We start from the raw sequence: 20,997 nt of genomic DNA, 5'->3' as shown, positions 1-20,997 counted from the left end.
GAGTTAGTCCACATCAGGTGAAACCAGGTCTGAGTTAGTCCACATCAGGTGAAACCAGGTCTGAGTTAATCCACATCAGGTGAAACCAGGTCTGAGTTAATCCACATCAGGTGAAACCAGGTCTGAGTTTGTCCACTTTAAGTAAAACCAGTTCTGATTTAATCCATATCATGTATAACCAGGTCTGAGGTAGTCCACATCATGTATGACCTGGTCTGAGGTAGTCCACATCATGTATGACCTGGTCTGAGGTAGTCTGCATCATGTATAACCAGGTCTGAGGTAGTCCACATCATGTATAATCTGGTCTGAGGTAGTCCACAATATGTCAAACCACGTCTGAGATAGTCCACATCATGTATAACCTGGTCTGAGGTAGTCCACATCATGTATAACCAGGTCTGAGGTAGTCCACATCATGTATAACCTGGTTTGAGGTAGTCCACATCATGTATAACCTGGTCTGTAGTCCACAATATGTCAAACCACGTCTGAGATAGTCCACATCATGTATAACCTGGTCTGAGGTAGTCCACATTGCTTGAAACCAGGTCTGAGTTAGTCCACATTGAAGGAAACCAGTCCACATCACGGTCTTGTCTCGTTCCAGGGTTACTTTGGTAAAGGCGTCCTGTCCAGAGCGAGACCGGACCACAGCATCTCTGACCAATGGGAACGTGAGTCTCCCCCCGTGACCTCATCATCAGTCTAGTCCAATCAGCACGGTTCATTGCAGTCAGCCACTCTCTGGTTTTGTTTCAGAACACGAAGGTTTGTTGCTACCTGTCGTCTCACAGTCCAGGTGAGTGACATCACATCCTGTCTGTTCACACGATGACATCACATCCTGTCTGCTTTGCGTCACAACCCCTCCTCCCTCCTCTTCCTCTTCCTCCTCCCCCCTCTTCCTCTTCTTCCTGCAGATATGACGAGCTCCTCAGGTGGGCGGGTTCCGTTCTCTCTGCTCAGGGATTGGACGAAGACGCTGTCAATCAAACCCTGCTCAGCCTCGCTCGTCCCGTAGAGATGGAGGATGTGAGGAGGGAGGGGAGTGGGAGGGAGGAGCCAGGACCAAATGGGGGAGCCTGTGCCCACACTAAGAGGCCGGGGTCAGAGGTCGGGTCAGAGGTCGAGCCAGAGGCCAAGAGAAGCTGCAGGTAGACTGGTTCTCTTCACCAAACTCCTGTTACATATTTTTTTGGGGGGATAAATCAAATTGTTCTTAAGTGTTCTTGTTGTTCAGAGGAGTCTGACAATGAGTTAACATTTCAGGTCGAGCCCGCAAAACCACGACCGAGACCCTGATCCCAGCGACGACCAGGAATCTGAGCTAGACCCTGAACTCAACCTGGACTCTGACTCTGACTCTGATCCTGATCCCTTGGTTCCCGGGCCTGGTTTTGTCCTCGTGGTCTCTGACAGTGAGGTGAGTCTTCAGACTTTTATGTTTATGGTTATCGTGAGTTAATGGTGTTAAAACTCAGACTCAAACCAATAATGTACAAAGGTGTGCAAGTGTGTTGTTGTGTATAATCAGTGTGTGTGCGTGTGTATGTGTGTTGTGTCTGCAGGTGTGTGGGGGGGTCAGGGAGGTCCGGCGGACTCCTTTCTCTCTCACAGAGTACCTGCAACTCAGTCTGGAGGAGGTAACTCACCCACGAGCCATCAAATGTGTTTTTTTTTTGGTTTCAGCTTGTTTCTGTCTATAAACACTACATTACCCATGAGCCTCAGCTGCTGAATGGTTGAAGGTTGTTAAAGGGTCGTTCTGTAAACAGTCCGACTGTCAATCACCTGAACCTAGACAGCTAGGGGGCGTGGCCTCTTCCCTGCTCTTCATGGCTGTCTGTCTACCTACAGGCGTTCTTCCTGGTCTACAGTCTGGGCTGCCTGTCCGTCTACCTGAACCAGGTAACTGTCTGAGTTTGTTTGACTTTTTGTTTCTACATTTTGATTCACGAGTCGATAAATAACAAATAAAACTTCCTGTCAAACATTTATTTTACTTATTTACGAAATCACCATGTCCTCTCTCGGGATTGGACAGGAGCCCCTGTCAATCATCCAGCTGTGGAGAGAGTTCCGCTCCATGAGGCCCGACTTTGTCAGCTCGTTCGCAGCCTATCAGCACTGTCGAAGCAGGGGGTGGGTCCCTAAAGGAGGGGGCGGGGCCAAGTACGGCGCGGACCTCAGTAAGACACACACACACACACACAGACGCACACACACTGATACAGTTTTCCTGTAAGAGTTAGAAACCAGTATAAAACTGGGACCAGTTCCATGATCCCAGTAGCCGGTGCTTGTAACCCAACACAAACTATTACACTACCAACAAGGACTAGTACAAATAAGAATGGGCTAAGATCATCTAAATGTATTGATCACTTCTTCACAAATACCCCTGAACTCTAAAGCAGCGGCAGCAGTTCTTGGTTTCAGCGATCACATTTTAATAAAACTTTAAAAGGAAAACTAAAGTCCCGAAAGCAGCCTGTGGGACACAAAAGGTCACACGGGCGCTTCCAAGAAGAATCTTGTATGGAGGACGTAAAGAATGCTAACTGGTCAAGAGGAGGACCCAGATGTGGCTCTCAGTATATTCATGAAATTATTTATGAAAATTGCTGATAAACAACAACTGTAAAAGCAAAGATAGCGACTGAAACCTCTGGCTAACACGTACTGTAAATTAAGAAATGATGTAACTAACCTGGACAGAGGGCAAAAGAGAGAGTAAAATTAACGACTCCAATAACAAACTATGGAAATGATGAACGATATAATGGGTCCTCACATCAAGCTTTGCCTAATATAATACATAATGGTACTTTCTTCACTAAACCAGTAGAGATTACCAATTACTTCAATAATTACTTCAGTAAAGTTGATCATCTCAGAAAGAACCTCCTCGTGGACACTAATTGAGAATTATATGATGAAGGATAAAAACTGCCAATTAGATTTAGTGCAGGTTACGTCCCCTGACTGAGAGGATGTTGTTGCCTACTGATATCGGCCATCTAGATGGTGAACTGCTTCTGATCACCCATCTACAGTATGTCACATGTTCAACGGGTGCTTAATGAACGGCGTCTGGACGGTGGCCAAGGTGACTCCAATACCAAAGGACATGAAATCACTCAACAGCCCGTGACCAGCTAACTGATGATTGGCTGATACAGATGGACAATAAGGAAATGGTCGCCACAGTCTTGCTGCATTTGATGTAATAGACCATTTTAGCATTAAGACGCTCTGTTGGATGGTCAGTTATCTTTCTGAGAGTCTTTGATAAAGGTAGTTTATCAGACTGTAGATGCGTTAGCTGTGGGGTTCCACAAGGAAGTCTCTTAGGCCCCTTACTCTTTTCTATTTTCACAAATGCTCTCCCTTTGTCAATTAAGGTTGATAATGTATGCAGATGACACGACACTGTGTAGCTCTGCTTCAAACAAACCAATCAGGATCTGGAGAGAGTGTCTGATTGGGTGAAAGTGAACAAACTGGCCCTGAACATTTCTAAAACTAAATGTCGTGTCCAGAAAGTGCGTCGCTTCTCTCCCCAAACTCATCCGAGACTACACGGACCTTTCACATTTAAATCAGAAATCAAAACCCACCATTTCAGAACTGCTTTTAATGGGTGAAATTAATGTTCCGTTACCTTGTGAGAAACCAAAAGCACTTTAAGCACGGTTGACTTATAATACTTTTATTACAGGAACAAGTTCACAAGTAATCAACCATGAGACAAGTCCTGAAACATTCAGCCGAATGGAACAGGAGCCTCTCAGCCTCCAAGTGAGGTCGTCAGAAACTACTGCTGACGAAGATCTCCGTCCTTTATACGTTCACAGAAGCTCAGTAAACAAATAACTGTGTTTAATCTACTGAGCTACATAATGACCTCAACGGCCCCAGGCCTCTATAATCAATAATGTTGTGTTTGTGTCCACTAAGATGAACCCAGGATATGTGGGTCATCATTGGTGTCCTGAAGTTGCATTGAACCCCGTCCTGGTTCTTTAGACGCATGCAAACACACGCGACCTTAAATGGTTTATTCAAAGAAGTTGCATGAGCTTCTGTGAAAGGAGGACCAGAGTTTGGGTTTTACTGTGTGCTCTGTTGTTTTTATTTGTATTTATTTGTTTTGCTGTATAGCTTTGAGGATGACTTTTAAAATATTTTGTAAAGTGTCTTTGCAAAATATTATATTATTATATATATATATATATTATTATTATTATTATTATTATTATTGCATTACATAAATAAACTACAACTGGTTCACTCCAGTGTTCAATTTCTTCAATCAGTTACAATAAACATGTAACAGACATAACCGTCACACAAGGAACGCTAGTTTAGGTCACTTGATGCCTCAAACCTCCTCAAATGTAAAGTTATTATTCGTGCAATTACCGCTTGTAATTTACTACCTCATCATATAACTCGTACAGGTCATTTAAAAAACAATTAAATTATTCTGTTTGTACTGTAACTATTTTTAACTGTTTGTTTCACGTCATGTTTTGCCCTTTTTGTATGCATTACATTAGCGGCCGCTAACGGGGATCCAGTTAATAAACTAAACTTGAACACAAGATTGACAGCTGTCAATCATCAGAGCACAGGAGGCAGAGCCCGAACATACACATTCAGTATGTCACAATTTACATGATTCTCTTTTCTGTGTTTTTTTTTTAGTGTTGTATAGGAAAGGACCCCCTTTCTACCACGCCAGGTAACACGCACTCACACACACACACACACACACACACACACACACACACACAAAAGAAATATCTTTAGAAATGTTCTCATTGTTTCCTCTTCCTGTAGTTATTCGGTTGTTATTGAGCGGGTTGACGATGCATTCAAGGGCTCGGCGTTGCGTCCGTTTTCGTGGCGTTCTCTGGCGGCTCTCAGCCGGATCACCTCCAACGTCTCGAAGGTAAACGAGTCGTCGGACGTCATATCGGGCGAGATTTGATTTTGGGTGTTTCATTTCTTTCTGTTTGCTTTACAGGAGCTGATGTTGTGTTACATCATCTTTCCAGCCGACCTATCAGACGTTGAGCTGGACTCACCTGTCTGTCTGAGCAGGCTGAAGGTTCAGGTAGGTAACATGAGGCGGCAGCTATTCGATAAGTCACATTATTAATTAGTTGATCGACAGAAAGATAATGGTGCATGTGAAGTAGGAGTTGTTGGTTAATCTTCTGTCAGCTGTGATCAGAAATACCATCATTAATAAAGTTTGATCAAACAAAAGAGGAAACGGAATGAGAAAAAGGTGTTTTCTATCAACAGGAAGTGATCGTCAGCAGGTGGGTTTCCACCAAAGAGCGAGCGGAGCAGGACGACATCTGATTGGCTGACAGGAAACTGATGATGTCACCGTGTGATGTCCCAAAGAGACTGATGACGTCAGCCAAAAGAGGATGAGATTATTTTTTTTTGTCATTAAAGAGTCTTGAAACAAGAAAAAAAACGTCAAATGTTTGAGTGTCCCTGAACGCAGCATGGGTCCTCACAAGGAGTTAAAGACCAGCGGAGGTGTGTGGAGCTCCTGCAGGTCGTGTTACTTGAACAATAAAAAATGTTTTAAAGAATCAAAGAGCTGTGAAACTGTCATCTCTAATGTTCCCCAAGTCTGTAATGTGCATCGGGCTCTGAGGGTTAATTCACTTTTTTCTTTCTTTTAAATTTCAAAGCGCTCTATTGGAATGACGTGAAGATATTTGTGCTGCGCAAAGAATTAGAGTTTAAATACTGAACAAAGAAAATATAACTGTTGATTATTATAGAAAGTGGTCATCTCATAATAATTATTAACATCTTCATGTTCCAGCCTGATTATTATGGAAAGCCATTTCCAACACTGAATATATATATATATATATATATATATATATATATATATATATATATATATATATATATATATATATATATAGGAGAACATTTAAAGATCCTGGCGAGTCATTGAGACATTTTCTTAAAATAATGACTGAGTATCTCATAATTATGACTTAATATCTTATAATTATTACTTACTATCATAATTATTACTTAATATCTCATAATCATGACTTACTAATATTACTTATCATAATTATTACTTACTGTCTTATAGCTGTGGCGGAAATGAGTTTCCATTGACCGGATACAGTCGGCCTAGAAGCTACCACTTTGTTATGATCTCGCGGGAGGAAGATCTCGCGATATTAGCGGAGTTCCTTGCAGCGCCATTTAGAGCACGGTGCGTGTCGTCGCGAGGGCAAAAGACTGAGAAGCGACTGTTAGCCGGCGGCCCGCTCGTCAAAACCCCCCAGAGCCGCTTTGTGTCCAGGTAAGACTACGCCGTGCCCCGGTACTCTGCCGGTATCGTTAAATACCGGGAACGTTAGATACCCGGAAGCTTAGATAACGGATCGTTGCTCCACAGCCGTTGAAGCTAGCAGCTAGCTAGCTGTTAGCGGGGCACTGCGCAGGCGTGTTTAGCTGATTTAGCCTCAGAGCCGAGCGACTCTTTGTCAGCTGATTTTAGTTAAAGTATTAAAGTACTGCGAATATTTGAGGCTATTTGAATTTAGGTACTATTGACTTTAGTTAAAGTATTATGAGTATCACAGTACTCCGATTATATGAGGCTATTTGTATTGAAGTACTATTTACTTTTATTATGAGTATCAAAGTACTCCGATTATATGAGGCTATTTTTATTAAGGTACTATTTACTTTTATTATGAGTATCAAAGTACTCCGAATAAATGAGGCTATTTGTATTGAAGTACTATTTACTTTTATTATGAGTATCAAAGTACTCTGTACTAATAGCTTTATCTATTCTATTAACTTTATTTACAGAATATTTTCCTCAAACTCTCAACCTGTTTTATTTATTCTGCATGTTTATTTAATCGTGTGTTTGTTTGTTTGTGTGCAGACCAGCAGGACGATGGCTGACGACCTGGACATCGAGGCGATGCTGGAAGCGCCATTCAGAAAGGTGAGACTCAACTGGACTCTTCTGGTCCTCACAGCTCACACAGAACCACATCTGAACGTGGTCCCGTCAGGTCTCTTCTAGTCCTCACATAGAACCACATCTGAACGTGGTCCCGTCAGGTCTCTTCTAGTCCTCACATAGAACCACATCTGAACGTGGTCCCGTCAGGTCTCTTCTAGTCCTCACATAGAACCACATCTGAACGTGGTCCCGTCAGGTCTCTTCTAGTCCTCACATAGAACCACATCTGAACGTGGTCCCGTCAGGTCTCTTCTAGTCCTCACACAGAACCACATCTGAACGTGGTCCCGTCAGGTCTCTTCTAGTCCTCACATAGAACCACATCTGAACGTGGTCCCGTCAGGTCTCTTCTAGTCCTCACATAGAACCACATCTGAACGTGGTCCCGTCAGGTCTCTTCTAGTCCTCACATAGAACCACATCTGAACGTGGTCCCGTCAGGTCACTTCTGGTCCTCACAGCTCACACAGAACCACATCTGAACGTGGTCCCGTCAGGTCTTTTCTGGTCCTCACATAGAACCACATCTGAACGTGGTCCCGTCAGGTCTCTTCTAGTCCTCACATAGAACCACATCTGAACGTGGTCCTGTCAGGTCTCTTCTAGTCCTCACATAGAACCACATCTGAACGTGGTCCCGTCAGGTCTCTTCTAGTCCTCACATACAACCACATCTGAACGTGGTCCCGTCAGGTCTCTTCTGGTCCTCACACAGAACCACATCTGAACGTGGTCCCGTCAGGTCTCTTCTAGTCCTCACATAGAACCACATCTGAACGTGGTCCCGTCAGGTCTCTTCTAGTCCTCACATAGAACCACATCTGAACGTGGTCCCGTCAGGTCTCTTCTGGTCCTCACAGCTCACACAGAACCACATCTGAACGTGGTCCCGTCAGGTCTTTTCTGGTCCTCACACAGAACCACATCTGAACGTGGTCCCGTCAGGTCTCTTCTAGTCCTCACATAGAACCACATCTGAACGTGGTCCCGTCAGGTCTTTTCTGGTCCTCACACAGAACCACATCTGAACGTGGTCCCGTCAGGTCTCTTCTAGTCCTCACATAGAACCACATCTGAACGTGGTCCCGTCAGGTCTCTTCTAGTCCTCACATAGAACCACATCTGAACGTGGTCCCGTCAGGTCTCTTCTGGTCCTCACAGCTCACACAGAACCACATCTGAACGTGGTCCCGTCAGGTCTCTTCTAGTCCTCACATAGAACCACATCTGAACGTGGTCCCGTCAGGTCTCTTCTAGTCCTCACATAGAACCACATCTGAACGTGGTCCCGTCAGGTCTCTTCTGGTCCTCACATAGAACCACATCTGAACGTGGTCCTGTCAGGTCTCTTCTAGTCCTCACATAGAACCACATCTGAACGTGGTCCCGTCAGGTCTCTTCTGGTCCTCACATAGAACCACATCTGAACGTGGTCCCATCAGGTCTCTTCTAGTCCTCACATAGAACCACATCTGAACGTGGTCCCGTCAGGTCTCTTCTGGTCCTCACATAGAACCACATCTGAACGTGGTCCCGTCAGGTCTCTTCTGGTCCTCACATAGAACCACATCTGAACGTGGTCCCGTCAGGTCTCTTCTGGTCCTCACATAGAACCACATCTGAACGTGGTCCCGTCAGGTCTCTTCTGGTCCTCACATAGAACCACATCTGAACGTGGTCCCGTCAGGTCTCTTCTAGTCCTCACATAGAACCACATCTGAACGTGGTCCCGTCAGGTCTTTTCTAGTCCTCACATAGAACCACATCTGAACGTGGTCCCGTCAGGTCTCTTCTAGTCCTCACATAGAACCACATCTGAACGTGGTCCCGTCAGGTCTCTTCTAGTCCTCACATAGAACCACATCTGAACGTGGTCCCGTCAGGTCTCTTCTGGTCCTCACATAGAACCACATCTGAACGTGGTCCCGTCAGGTCTCTTCTGGTCCTCACATAGAACCACATCTGAACGTGGTCCCGTCAGGTCACTTCTGGTCCTCTGTGACTTAAGAACCAGCATCCAGCCAGCTGAAGTAGAGCTGGACTGTGGAGTCCTTCTGCTTCTGGAGCTTTATTGATATTGATATTGATTTAGTAAATTATGGTAATTCAGAGTCAAACAGACCATAAAGCAGGGGGTGCGTTAGGGCGGGGCTACAAGGTGATTGACAGAAATGTGACGCGTGACTCCCGTCATGTAGTGCATTGAATATATATTAAAATGTGCCCCACACACACACACACACACCTGTGTGTTGCCTCCTCATGCGGTTCTGTCGCCCTCAGGAGGACTTAAAGAACCAGAGCCCCGACGGCCCGGAGGAACGCACCAAGAGGTAATAACACAACCACAGCGTCGCACACGTTAAAGAGAGTAGTTGTTTTCTGTCTGGCCTGCTCTGATTGGCTCGCAGTGTGCCCGACAGGAAGAAGCACAGCCGCGACAGGAAGCGCAGCCGCGACAAGAAGCGCAGCCGCAGCCGAGAGCGCAAAAGCAGCCGCAGCCGAGACAACAAGAGGAGGAGTCGCAGCAGAGAGCGCCGCAGCAGCAGAGAGAGGGGGGGTCGCTACCGAGACCACCACCAGAAGTGAGGAGGACGCTTTTACTTATATACTTTTACTAAAAACAAAGGGGGGGGTCGCTACCGAGACCAGGGGCGACAAAAAAAACTGCCTGTCCAGATAAATAACAATAAACATTTGTATATTTATATTTCCCCCGTTTGTGTTTCCAGCCGTAAGCGGTCCAAGAGTAAGAGCCCCCCCATCCGGAAGGAGAAGAGTCCACTCAGGTGAGTTCACGACGAAACGCTTCTGAGCGGCGGCTAAGCGTGCAGGATGTTGTGTGACGTGTGTGTGTGTGTGTGTGTGTGTGTGTGTGTGTGTGTGTGTGCAGGCAGCCCGTAGATAACCTGAGTCCAGAGGAGCGCGATGCCCGGACCGTGTTCTGCATGCAGCTCGCCGCCCGGATACGACCCCGAGACCTGGAGGACTTCTTCTCTGCTGTCGGGAAGGTGAGCGCTTCACAACAACAACAACAACAACAACAGCAGCAGTAGCAGCAGCCTGCTTTCTGTGTTGGGGAATCAACCTTTTTTTAATTTCCCCGCTATAAAAAAAAAAGCGGATCCAAATCCTTAATTACGACATCGGTTGCCGTGTTGATGGCTGTCGCCGTGGTAACGGCCTCTTTTGGTGCCCCCGCAGGTCCGCGACGTGAGGATGATCTCCGACAGGAACTCCCGCAAGTCGAAGGGCATCGCCTACATCGAGTTCGTGGAGACCAACTCGGTTCCTCTGGCCATCGGGCTGACGGGGCAAAGGCTGCTGGGAGTTCCCATCATCGTACAGGCCTCGCAGGTAAACGCACGCACACACGCACACGTAGCTGTGTTCATATCGCAATAAGAATACAGTTTGAGTAAAGTGTGTGTGTGTGTGTGTGTGTGTGCAGGCAGAAAAGAACCGAGCAGCAGCGGCGGCCGCAGCAGCCAACAACCTGCAGAAGGGCTCATCGGGACCGATGAGGCTCTACGTCGGCTCGCTGCACTTCAACATCACAGAGGAGATGCTGAGAGGGATCTTTGAGCCCTTTGGACGGGTAGGACACACAATACATGCACACGCACACACACATATACACACACACACACACACACACACACACGCATGTAAAGTCTGTGAGTGACAGGTGGTTTGTCGTCACAGATTGAGAGCATCCAGCTGATGATGGACGGAGACACAGGAACCTCTAAAGGCTACGGCTTCATCACGGTACGGTTTATTCTCACTTCCTGTTGTTGTTGTTGTTGTAGTACTTAAAACACCTGCATGCATCTGTATCTTCACCTCACTCTCTCTGACCCGTCTCTCTGACCTCCTCTGTGACCCGTCTGTCTGACCTCCTGTGACCCGTCTCTCTGACCTCCTGTGACCCGTCTGTCTGACCTCCTGTGACCCGTCTCTCTGACCTCCTGTGACCCGTCTGTCTGACCTCCTGTGACCCGTCTCTCTGACCTCCTGTGACCCGTCTGTCTGACCTCCCCTGTGACCCGTCTCTCTGACCTCCTCCGTGGCCTGTCTCACCTCCTCTGTGGCCTGTCTCACCTCCTCTGTGACCTGTCTGTCTGACCAGTTTGCCGACGCAGAGTGTGCTAAGAAGGCTCTGGAGCAGCTGAACGGCTTCGAGCTGGCGGGTCGTCCCATGAAGGTCGGCAACGTGACGGAGCGGTCCGACGCCTTCTCCTCGTTCCTCGACAGCGACGAGCTCGAACGCAGCGGCATCGACCTCGGGACCACCGGGCGCCTGCAGCTGATGGCCCGGCTCGCCGAGGGTGAGACTGGCTTATACTCACATGCGCCTGCGGACATCCACCTGCGACCTCCACCCTCAACATGTGTGTGTGTGTGTGTGTGTGTGTGGTTCCCCTGTGAGCAGGTACCGGTCTACAGATGCCTCCTGCCGCTCAGCAGGCTCTGCAGATGAGCGGAGTAATCGCTTTCGGAGCTATGGCCGCTGTGTCAGGTACGCTCACGTGCACGCGCACACCTGTGTAGATAAACTACGGGAGGACGTGTGTGTGTGTGTGTGTGTGTGTAATAAGATGGATTTAAATGTGTGTTTCAGCTGCTATGAACCCGACTCTCAACATGAACTCTGCACCGATGAGTCTTCCCTCTCAGCCACTCGCCACACACTGTTTCCAACTGTCCAACATGTTCAACCCCAAGTTGTGAGTACACCTGTCTGTCTCTACACCTGTGTGTGTGTGTGTGTGTGTGTGTGTGTGTGTTACAGGTGTATGGAACATGTTTAATCGTTGTGGGTTTCAGTGAGGACGTTCCCGGTTGGGAGATGGACATCCAGCACGACGTCATCGAGGAGTGTAACAAACACGGAGGAGTCGTTCACATCTACATTGACAAGAACTCTGCTGAGGTACGCGTGACCTCTGACCTCACTGTTAAAGGAAGCCGGCCAGTTGAGGCCAAGGAACTGACTTGTTTCCTTTTGTTTCCTCTATAATCTGGTTCTAGTTAGTTTCTTTGTGTCGACACACCTCAGTTCTGATTCGTGTGTGTGTGTCGTACTCAAATCTGTAATGTGCGACCTTTGACCGTTGCTCGTTTTCAGGGAAACGTTTACGTCAAGTGTCCATCAATCCCCGCTGCCATGGCGGCGGTCAACGCTCTACACGGACGGTACTTTGCTGGTAAGCGGTCCCGTCACATTTAACCCGCCCTCTGTGCTGTGGACCAATCAGAGAGCAGCTGTGATGTCTCACTTTGTTGTCTTCAGGTAAGATGATCACCGCGGCGTACGTCCCTCTGCCTACCTACCACAACCTGTTCCCAGAGTCCGCCGTCACCACGCTGCCGCTGGCCCCGCCCCCGCGACGGTGACTCGCCAACGATAACTACCCTCGGATTGGACATTAGACTCTCTCCTATTGGTCGACACGGACGAGTCAGTTTCACCTCTGTTCATCGGGTCTGAGAGGAGGAACGTCGTTTCTTCTTTCCTTCCTGTTTTACTTCCTGTTCATTCTCATTAGAATTTCTGGGCGTGGCCTGTTTTGTGTATCGTCCAATGATTGAGCTCTGTGAGCTGTGAGGAGGCCGGCTGATGGTGTCAGCTGATTGGTTGGTTTGAACCCGTTTGGTATTAAGGTGTTTTCTAAGAATTTGATTTTGTAAAATCCTTTATTAAATTTTATTTTGAAGTCACTGACAGCTGCTGTGTCCTTTTTTTCTTTTCTTTAATTATGCTCACTGAGAATACTGCACTCTGATTGGCTGTCACAGGACACCTGTGAACAGGTGTTTGTTATATATATAAAATATAGTTTGATATGAGATATATCTATATTTTATACAGTATCAGTTTCACTTTTCCTGCAACTTTCATAAATGTGTACAAGTAAGAAATACTTATCAGAATCTTGTTTATTAAATACCAAATATACAAACGGAATATAAATAAATGTAGACGATATGAATAAATGAAATAAAGGCATTAATCCAATTTGAATTGTGTCACGGTCACTTGGAGACATTTACCAGAGATGGACGAAGATCTTACCAATACCACCTTGTGAGATCTTACCAATACCACCTTAAGTAAGTCCTGATTACTAGAAAAAAAGTACTCCTGTAGAATGGCCACTGTTAGTTAAATTGTGAAGCATTAACGGTCTTGATAGGTGTTTTAATTGTATTTAATGCATAAAAAGTTATTTTACAACTTTATCATAAATGCCAGTAAAGCTTCAACCTGATTGATCCAATCAGACACGTAGCTGAGGGTCTGAGGGCCTTTAATCTAAAACACTGCATCAGATTCAGGAGTTTCCCTCCGAGATGTCGTGCAGTATAAAATAGAAAGTCTAAGTACCTCAAATTTGACTTAATTAGGCTAAAAAAAACTAAGAAACAGACGGAGGACAGACGAGCATGTAACAAAACCTCAGAGTAAAAACACAAGTTACTATAATTCATCGGCGAGCAGGTGAGCTCCAGATTTAAAGGTCGGGCTCGTTCAGGTGGACCACGGTGACGGTGATGTCGTCGCGGTACCTCCTGGACAGCTCTGGAGGCAGACTCAGCATCTTGGCCAGGCGGTTCGGGGCCACCGCTCCGTACCCGTCATCCCCCAGGGCGTGCCGGAGCAGGTGGGTGGCGCCGTTCTGGTCCTCCAGCACCGACAGGACCCGATTCTTCCGCTCCAGCAGGAGGCGCTGCAGGCTGCCCAGCGTCGTGCCCGCGCCGGGGATTATGGGTCTTTGCTGCTGAAGGCCTGAACAGCAATAAACCACTTCCACTGTTCACACTGCCAGTTCAAGTCAACATCTACCCTTCAACTGCCATCAGTTACACCTTACCTACAATTATCATTTACCCTACAACTGCCATCAGTTACACCTTACCTACAATTATCATTTACCCTTCAACTGCCATCAGTTACACCTTACCTACAATTATCATTTACCCTACAACTGCCATCAGTTACACCTTACCTACAGTTATCATTTACCCTTCAACTGCCATCAGTTACACCTTACCTACAGTTATCATTTACCCTTCAACTGCCATCAGTTACACCTTACCTACAATTATCATTTACCCTACAACTGCCATCAGTTACACCTTACCTACAGTTATCATTTACCCTTCAACTGCCATCAGTTACACCTTACCTACAGTTATCATTTACCCTTCAACTGCCATCAGTTACACCTTACCTACAGTTATCATTTACCCTTCAACTGCCATCAGTTACACCTTACCTACAGTTATCATTTACCCTTCAACTGCCATCAGTTACACCTTACCTACAATTATCATTTACCCTACAACTGCCATCAGTTACACCTTACCTACAGTTATCATTTACCCTTCAACTGCCATCAGTTACACCTTACCTACAGTTATCATTTACCCTTCAACTGCCATCAGTTACACCTTACCTACAGTTATCATTTACCCTTCAACTGCCATCAGTTACACCTTACCTACAGTTATCATTTACCCTTCAACTGCCATCAGTTACACCTTACCTACAATTATCATTTACACTTCAACTGCCATCAGTTACACCTTACCTACAGTCACCATTTACCCTTCAACTGCCATCAGTTACACCTTACCTACAGTCACCATTTACCCTTCAACTGCCATCAGTTACACCTTACCTACAGTCACCATTTACCCTTCAACTTCCATCAGTTACACCTTACCTACAGTCACCATTTACCCTGCAACTGCCATCAGTTACACCTTACCTACAATTATCATTTACACTTCAACTGCCATCAGTTACACCTTACCTACAATTACCATTTACCCTTCAACTGCCATCAGTTACACCGTACCTACAGTCACCATTTACCCTGCAACTGCCATCAGTTACACCTTACCTACAGTCACCATCTACCCTTCAACTTCCATCAGTTACACCTTACCTACAGTCACCATCTACCCTTCAACTTCCATCAGTTACACCTTACCTACAGTCACCATTTACCCTTCAACTGCCATCAGTTACACCTTACCTACAATTATCATTTACACTTCAACTGCCATCAGTTACACCTTACCTACAGTCACCATTTACCCTTCAACTGCCATCAGTTACACCTTACCTACAGTCACCATCTACCCTTCAACTTCCATCAGTTACACCTTACCTACAGTCACCATTTACCCTTCAACTGCCATCAGTTACACCTTACCTACAATTATCATTTACACTTCAACTGCCATCAGTTACACCGTACCTACAGTCACCATTTACCCTACAACTTCCATCAGTTACACCTTACCTACAGTCACCATTTACCCTACAACTTCCATCAGTTACACCTTACCTACAGTCACCATTTACCCTTCAACTGCCATCAGTTACACCTTACCTACAGTCACCATTTACACTTCAACTGCCATCAGTTACACCTTACCTACAGTCACCATTTACCCTTCAACTTCCATCAGTTACACCTTACCTACAGTCACCATTTACCCTTCAACTGCCATCAGTTACACCTTACCTACAGTCACCATTTACACTTCAACTGCCATCAGTTACACTTGAAGTATAAATGATGAAAGCGGTTGAAGTGTAAATGATGGGGATTAGACTTAGTGAGGATCTTAGTTTTCTTACCTGTCAACTGTTCCCCAACCAGCTGGATGACGGTCTGTCGGTGCATCAGCTCCCAGAGTCCGTCGGTCGCCAGGACCAGAAACTTGTCCGCCGGTCTGATGCGGTGCAGCGTGACCTCCGGCTGGGCGCTCAGGTAAGGCGGGGTCAGGTAGTGCGGCGGCTGCGTCCGGAACGCCTCGCTGACCGCAGACAGGACGTCTGGTCGCTTTTCGTAGACGCGAGAGAGCTTCTCCACGCCCCATTTGAAACGGACGTCGCCGAACGCCCTGAAAGGCAGCAGGAGGCCCAGCAGGCGGTCGTGGCGGACCGCCGTCTTCCTCTCCGACGGCGGGTGTTCCTCCAGAATCCTTTGCAGCTCTTCTGGGTTCTGTGCGTTGTGGTCGTTGGTGAGGCTGACCGCTGACCAGCTCCCGTTGGGCTCCTTGACGCCCAGGACGGCCCGGCTGTCACCCAGGTTGGCCACGTGCAGGACGCCCTTGGAGACATGGGTCACGCAAGCCGTGCAGCCGGACAGCGCCACCCGGAGTGGGGAGGACAGAGACAACGCCTCCCCAGGGAGAGACACCCGTCTGCGGACAGAGAGCGATGGTTCACCTGGTGACGTGAGCTGGAAGCAGCCAATGAAAACAGTGGATTCAGCAGCATACTGTCTACGTAAAGAGCTCCTTCCTGCGAGGGCACAACATGTTTGGTGTAGATGTAACGCAGAATCGTCCAATATGAACATAATTCATCTGGGCTGAGATCTGTTGGTCTCTTCCACGATAGAAACGTAACCACCTGTGACTTCATGTGTACTCAATGATTTTGCTTCCTCTATCCCCCCCCCCCCCCCCCCCCCCCACACACACACACACACACACACACACTTTGAGGATGAGTTACGGAAGAGTCTTACACTTGCATTCTCTCTAACAGTTTTCTCTCTACTGACCACCTGGGGGTGACTCCTCTGGTTGTATAGAAGTCTATGCTTCATGTGTTAAAGCTGCATTCGCTCTCCTGACCACCAGGGGGCGACTCCTCTGGTTGTATAGAAGTCTATGCTTCATGTGTTAAAGCTGCATTCTCTCTCCTGACCACCGGGGGGCGACTCCTCTGGTTGTATAGAAGTCTGTGGTTCTTGGAGTCAAAAAGAGTGACGCTTCTTTTGACGAACTCAAACTGATGAAGCCTCAACTGTTTCTGACAGAAACTATGACAGTGAAGGAGTTTAGAGCAGAAGGAGTTTGACCATAGAATGAGGACCTGGGTGAAGACAGGTAGGCCTGGGCCTCCGCGGACAGGTCGTAGTCCAGGCGACGAAAAGCGTTGACCAGCGCTGATGTCACCCTGCAGCCGTCCTGCAGCCAATCAGAGAGGAGACAGACGATGACGTCACAACACGTGATAACAGCTGTGTTCACTTCCTGTACCGTGAAGACTAGAGAGCGTGTGGCTGCTGAATCAAGTGCAACACCGAGTGGTGAAATTCGATGTACTGGTCTGATCCGGTCTTTGGTATACTGGTCTGATCCAGTTTTTGGTGTACTGGTCTGGTCTGGTCTTTGGTATACTGGTCTCTTCCGGTTTTTGGTGTACTGTACTGGTCCGGTCTTTGGTATACTGGTCTGGTCCGTCTTTGGTGGACTGGTCTGGTTCGATCTTTGGTGTTCTGTACTGGTCCGGTCTTTGGTACTCTGGTCTGATGGTGGTCTGGTCTGGTATTTCGCTCATCATAAACCGGTTCGACCCAACCAAACCTACCTCTTCCTCCTCCTCCACCTCCTCCTCTTCACCCTGCAGTCTCTCCTGCCAGTAGTTTCGGAGGCTATGGAAGGAGGTCGCTCCGCTGTCGGTGCTGTTGTGGTCTTGAGGGTGTTTGTGCCACTCCAGCAGCGGCTGTACGGCACGTTCTTCCGCCACCGCCCGTTCGAGCTCCGCCAGTGTCCTCAACGGTAGCGTTGCCACGGCAATGTAGTAGAAGAGCCTCTGGCTGACGGCGCGGGCGCAGGCCGTCCCGGCGTGGCCATCGAACACGCCGAACAGCACGCCGCCGCGGCCTGGCAGGCAGGTGGCGGTGCTCCGGCAGTCCTCGCTTGGATGGTTAGATGGCAGCATGTTGCTATGGAAACCCAAGACACCATGGGAGGCGGGGCCTCTGGGCAGGGTGTGGCTATATTCGTTGGCCTGGTAACAGAAGAGGGCGAGATCAGAAGTTTGACTGGTTGTTAGATTGACACCTTGAATTACAGATCTTACTCACCTTTAAGATGCGGTTGATCTGAGCTGAGCTCATTGGCTCCGCCTCCTTCCCCGTCCTGTACTTCCTGCCTGCTGGGTAATGGACCCTGAGGAGCTCAGGGGGAGCCGAGGAAAAGGAGTGACGGGACTGCTGGAGCTCAAACCTGCAACGTCCACAGAAGGTTCCTGTTCTTCCCAGCATGACCTCTTGCAGAGAGGACAAGAAGAGTAACGAGCACAAGAACCAACAATGTGAAACCGGGAGGAGAACCAAGATTAACCAACAGAGTAAAACTTTCAGGAGAACCAGCAGAAGAACCAACAAAGTGAAACCTGGATGAGAACCAAGAAGAACCAACAGTTACACTTTGAGGAGAACCAGCAGGAGAACCAACAGTGTGAAACCTGGAGAACCAGGAGCAGACCCAACCGAGTAAAACCTGGAGGAGAACCAACAAAGTGAAACCTTGAGAAGAACCAACAGGTGAACCAACAGAGTGAAACCTGGAGAAGAACTAGTAGAAGAATCAGCAAAGGAATCAACAGAGTTGAACAAAATCCCTGAAAAAAAAACGCATTATTTTTTCTGATCAAGGCAAGAAGCCATACAGGTCTCTGGAAAGCAGAACCAAACCTGAAGGAGAACCAGAAGGAGCATCAGCATGAGAACCAGCAGAGTATTTGCTCACAGACTTCACTTCCTCCTCCTGACGTCAACGTCGTGGCTCTAAAACCTAAACTTGAGATTAGCGAAGCTCAAAACTCACCGTGTGATTGTCGAGTGTTTAGTTAACTCTTCTTCTTCATCCTCAGTTCAGTCCACAGTGTCTGGTTCTCGTTCCTTGAAGCAGAGCGGTTCTTTTCATGCCGCCGGACAGGTGCGCTGTTGAAGGTTGTTCGTATATTCAGTCGTCGTTTGTGACCTTTGACGGCTTTCATATCTCGCTCAGTAATCAGTAATCCATAAACCTCCTGCTGCAGGCCGTAAAGGCCCCCAACTGTGTCAATGAAACTTCTTCTGAATAGAGATTGGTGACCCAGGATTTCGCACATCACCTGACCGCCTCACCGGATCTACTTACCTGTTGCCGGTTTGCTCATCAACCCTGCAGTTACCAGACACACCTGCGTCTCCAGTTCCATTCATCCTTTCTCAGACCATTTAGGTTGCTATGAGAATCAGACTTTTCTGCAACCTGAGCCTCACACTGACTCTGGACTTCCTGGACCTACACCTGCCTGTCTGTCTGCATACTTACCTGTATTCCTTCCAAAACTGGGTCTAAATCTGTCTGCCTGTCAGCCTTTCTCCAACTCCACATTTGAGATAGTTTATTGAACTACACCTGCTCTGTGGTCTTCATCTATATGTGAGTCCTCCCCAGTTACAGGTATTCACTGCATTGGGAACGTCTGGTTTGGATGGACCCAGCAAATGGATTGTTTTTGAGGATCCACTCAAGGTGAATTTTAACTGCCTGTGTAATGACTTGGAGTAATGACTAGGAGTAATGACTTGGAGTAACAACTAGGAGTAATGACTTAGAGTAACAACTAGGAGTAATGACTTGGAGTAATGACTTGAAGTAACGACTAGGAGTAATGACTTGGAGTAACGACTATGAGTAATGACTTGGAGTAACGACTAGGAGTAACAACTTGGAGTAATGACTAGGAGTAATGACTAGGAGTAATGACTTGGAGTAACGACTAGGAGTAATAACTAGGAGTAATAACTTGGAGTAATGACTAGGAGTAATGACTTGGAGTAATGACTAGGAGTAATGACTAGGAGTAATGACTTGGAGTAATGACTTGGAGTAATGACTAGGAGTAATGACTTGGAGTAATGACTTGGAGTAATGACTAAGAGTAATGACTAGGAGTAATAACTTGGAGTAATGACTAGGAGTAATAACTTGGAGTAATGACTAGGAGTAATGACTAGGAGTAATGACTTGGAGTAATGACTTGGAGTAATGACTAGGAGTAATGACGGAGTAATAACTTGGAGTAATGACTAGGAGTAATGACTTGGAGTAATGACTAGGAGTAATGACTTGGAGTAATAACTTGGAGTAATGACTAGGAGTAATGACTTGGAGTAATGACTAGGAGTAATGACTTGGAGTACATCTCTCTAGCCCCCGGCCTGCCAGCTAGACTGATAGCTGCAGTATTGATCTGGATGAGCAGCAAAAAACCACCAGTACGCAGAAAGTACCCTAGATGACATTTCATCACGTTTTCTCCACTGGGAGGGAACCCTAGATGACATTTCATCACGTTTTCTCCACTGGGAGGGAACCCTAGACGACATTTCATCACGTTTTCTCCACTGGGAGGGAACCCTAGATGACATTTCATCACGTTTTCTCCACTGGAAGGGAACCCTAGATGACATTTCATCACGTTTTCTCCACTGGAAGGGAACCCTAGATGACATTTCATCACGTTTTCTCCACTGGGAGGGAACCCTAGATGACATTTCATCACGTTTTCTCCACTGGAAGGGAACCCTAGACGACATTTCATCACGTTTTCTCCATTGGAAGGGAACCCTAGATGACATTTCATCACGTTTTCTCCATTGGAAGGGAACCCTAGATGACATTTCATCACGTTTTCTCCATTGGAAGGGAACCCTAGATGACATTTCATCACGTTTTCTCCACTGGGAGGGAACCCTAGACGACATTTCATCACGTTTTCTCCACTGGAAGGGAACCCTAGACGACATTTCATCACGTTTTCTCCATTGGAAGGGAACCCTAGACGACATTTCATCACGTTTTCTCCATTGGAAGGGAACCCTAGATGACATTTCATCAAGTTTTCTCCATTGGAAGGGAACCCTAGATGACATTTCATCACGTTTTCTCCACTGGAAGGGAACCCTAGATGACATTTCATTAAGGGAGGTATTGTGGAAAGTTGATTGTTAGTATTTAACAATAAATAAACACATTAAAATAAAACACTGAACGGCCTTAATTGAGGAATGTGCACGAGGGGGATAATCTAAATGTGTTTAGTGGTTCAGATGTCATGCAAACTTTTGACCATCAGAATA

At 46.9% G+C, this 20,997-nt stretch overlaps 3 protein-coding genes across 4 annotated transcripts in view; 2 read left to right on the top strand and 1 right to left on the bottom strand.

Annotated features, from left to right (window-relative positions):
* tsen2 (TSEN2 tRNA splicing endonuclease subunit) overlaps positions 1–5,623 on the top strand; it is a 6,307-nt gene extending 684 nt beyond the window's left edge. The window contains exons 2-12 of the mRNA XM_034532130.1: positions 611–677; positions 763–802; positions 924–1,157; positions 1,273–1,426; positions 1,572–1,646; positions 1,861–1,911; positions 2,048–2,192; positions 4,714–4,750; positions 4,849–4,960; positions 5,036–5,125; positions 5,320–5,623. Of these exons, the coding sequence (XP_034388021.1) occupies positions 611–677; positions 763–802; positions 924–1,157; positions 1,273–1,426; positions 1,572–1,646; positions 1,861–1,911; positions 2,048–2,192; positions 4,714–4,750; positions 4,849–4,960; positions 5,036–5,125; positions 5,320–5,379 (1,065 nt within the window). The 3' untranslated portion in view covers positions 5,380–5,623. The remainder of the gene's footprint in view (positions 1–610; positions 678–762; positions 803–923; positions 1,158–1,272; positions 1,427–1,571; positions 1,647–1,860; positions 1,912–2,047; positions 2,193–4,713; positions 4,751–4,848; positions 4,961–5,035; positions 5,126–5,319) is intronic.
* A 612-nt stretch (positions 5,624–6,235) lies between these two features.
* Positions 6,236–12,772, top strand: LOC117730414 (RNA-binding protein 39-like). Of its 2 annotated transcripts, none has more exons than XM_034532119.1 (15): positions 6,236–6,361; positions 6,959–7,021; positions 9,326–9,375; positions 9,454–9,627; positions 9,775–9,831; positions 9,936–10,053; positions 10,247–10,399; positions 10,494–10,640; positions 10,748–10,813; positions 11,175–11,373; positions 11,478–11,564; positions 11,667–11,772; positions 11,873–11,978; positions 12,174–12,252; positions 12,339–12,772. In XM_034532119.1, exons 2-15 carry the CDS (start codon positions 6,971–6,973, stop codon positions 12,440–12,442), a joined length of 1,497 nt encoding a protein of 498 aa, XP_034388010.1. In that variant the 5' UTR covers positions 6,236–6,361; positions 6,959–6,970; the 3' UTR covers positions 12,443–12,772. The 2 variants fall into 2 exon arrangements, with proteins under 2 accessions (XP_034388010.1, XP_034388011.1); XM_034532120.1 differs by having other exon boundaries at positions 6,245–6,361; positions 9,466–9,627.
* A 321-nt stretch (positions 12,773–13,093) lies between these two features.
* On the bottom strand, positions 13,094–18,979 carry LOC117730413 (pyruvate dehydrogenase [acetyl-transferring]-phosphatase 1, mitochondrial-like). Its single transcript, XM_034532118.1, has 6 exons — positions 18,692–18,979; positions 17,947–18,131; positions 17,448–17,870; positions 16,950–17,044; positions 15,702–16,270; positions 13,094–13,835 (listed from the first exon to the last, which is right to left on the bottom strand). Exons 2-6 carry the CDS (start codon positions 18,124–18,126, stop codon positions 13,561–13,563), a joined length of 1,542 nt encoding a protein of 513 aa, XP_034388009.1. The 5' UTR covers positions 18,127–18,131; positions 18,692–18,979; the 3' UTR covers positions 13,094–13,560.
* Between the last annotated feature and the right edge of the window lie 2,018 nt (positions 18,980–20,997).

This window comes from Cyclopterus lumpus, chromosome 5 (genome assembly GCF_009769545.1).
Source record: "Cyclopterus lumpus isolate fCycLum1 chromosome 5, fCycLum1.pri, whole genome shotgun sequence".
Classification (NCBI taxonomy): domain Eukaryota; kingdom Metazoa; phylum Chordata; class Actinopteri; order Perciformes; family Cyclopteridae; genus Cyclopterus; species Cyclopterus lumpus.
This window is presented reverse-complemented; position numbering and strand designations above follow the sequence as displayed.

Bases quoted from the DNA above. Each gene is read 5' to 3' on its own strand.
- LOC117730414 (XM_034532119.1), top strand. From the start codon at position 6,971: ATGGCTGACGACCTGGACATCGAGGCGATGCTGGAAGCGCCATTCAGA. The intron at 9,628-9,774 runs GTGAGGAGGACG...TTGTGTTTCCAG, and splicing joins TACCGAGACCACCACCAGAA to CCGTAAGCGGTCCAAGAGTA. The intron at 10,400-10,493 runs GTAAACGCACGC...GTGTGTGTGCAG, and splicing joins TCATCGTACAGGCCTCGCAG to GCAGAAAAGAACCGAGCAGC.
- LOC117730413 (XM_034532118.1), bottom strand. From the start codon at position 18,126: ATGCTGGGAAGAACAGGAACCTTCTGTGGACGTTGCAGGTTTGAGCTC. The intron at 17,045-17,447 runs GTAGGTTTGGTT...GATTGGCTGCAG, and splicing joins AGGTGGAGGAGGAGGAAGAG to GACGGCTGCAGGGTGACATC. The intron at 16,271-16,949 runs GTCCTCATTCTA...CTCTGTCCGCAG, and splicing joins GCCTACCTGTCTTCACCCAG to ACGGGTGTCTCTCCCTGGGG.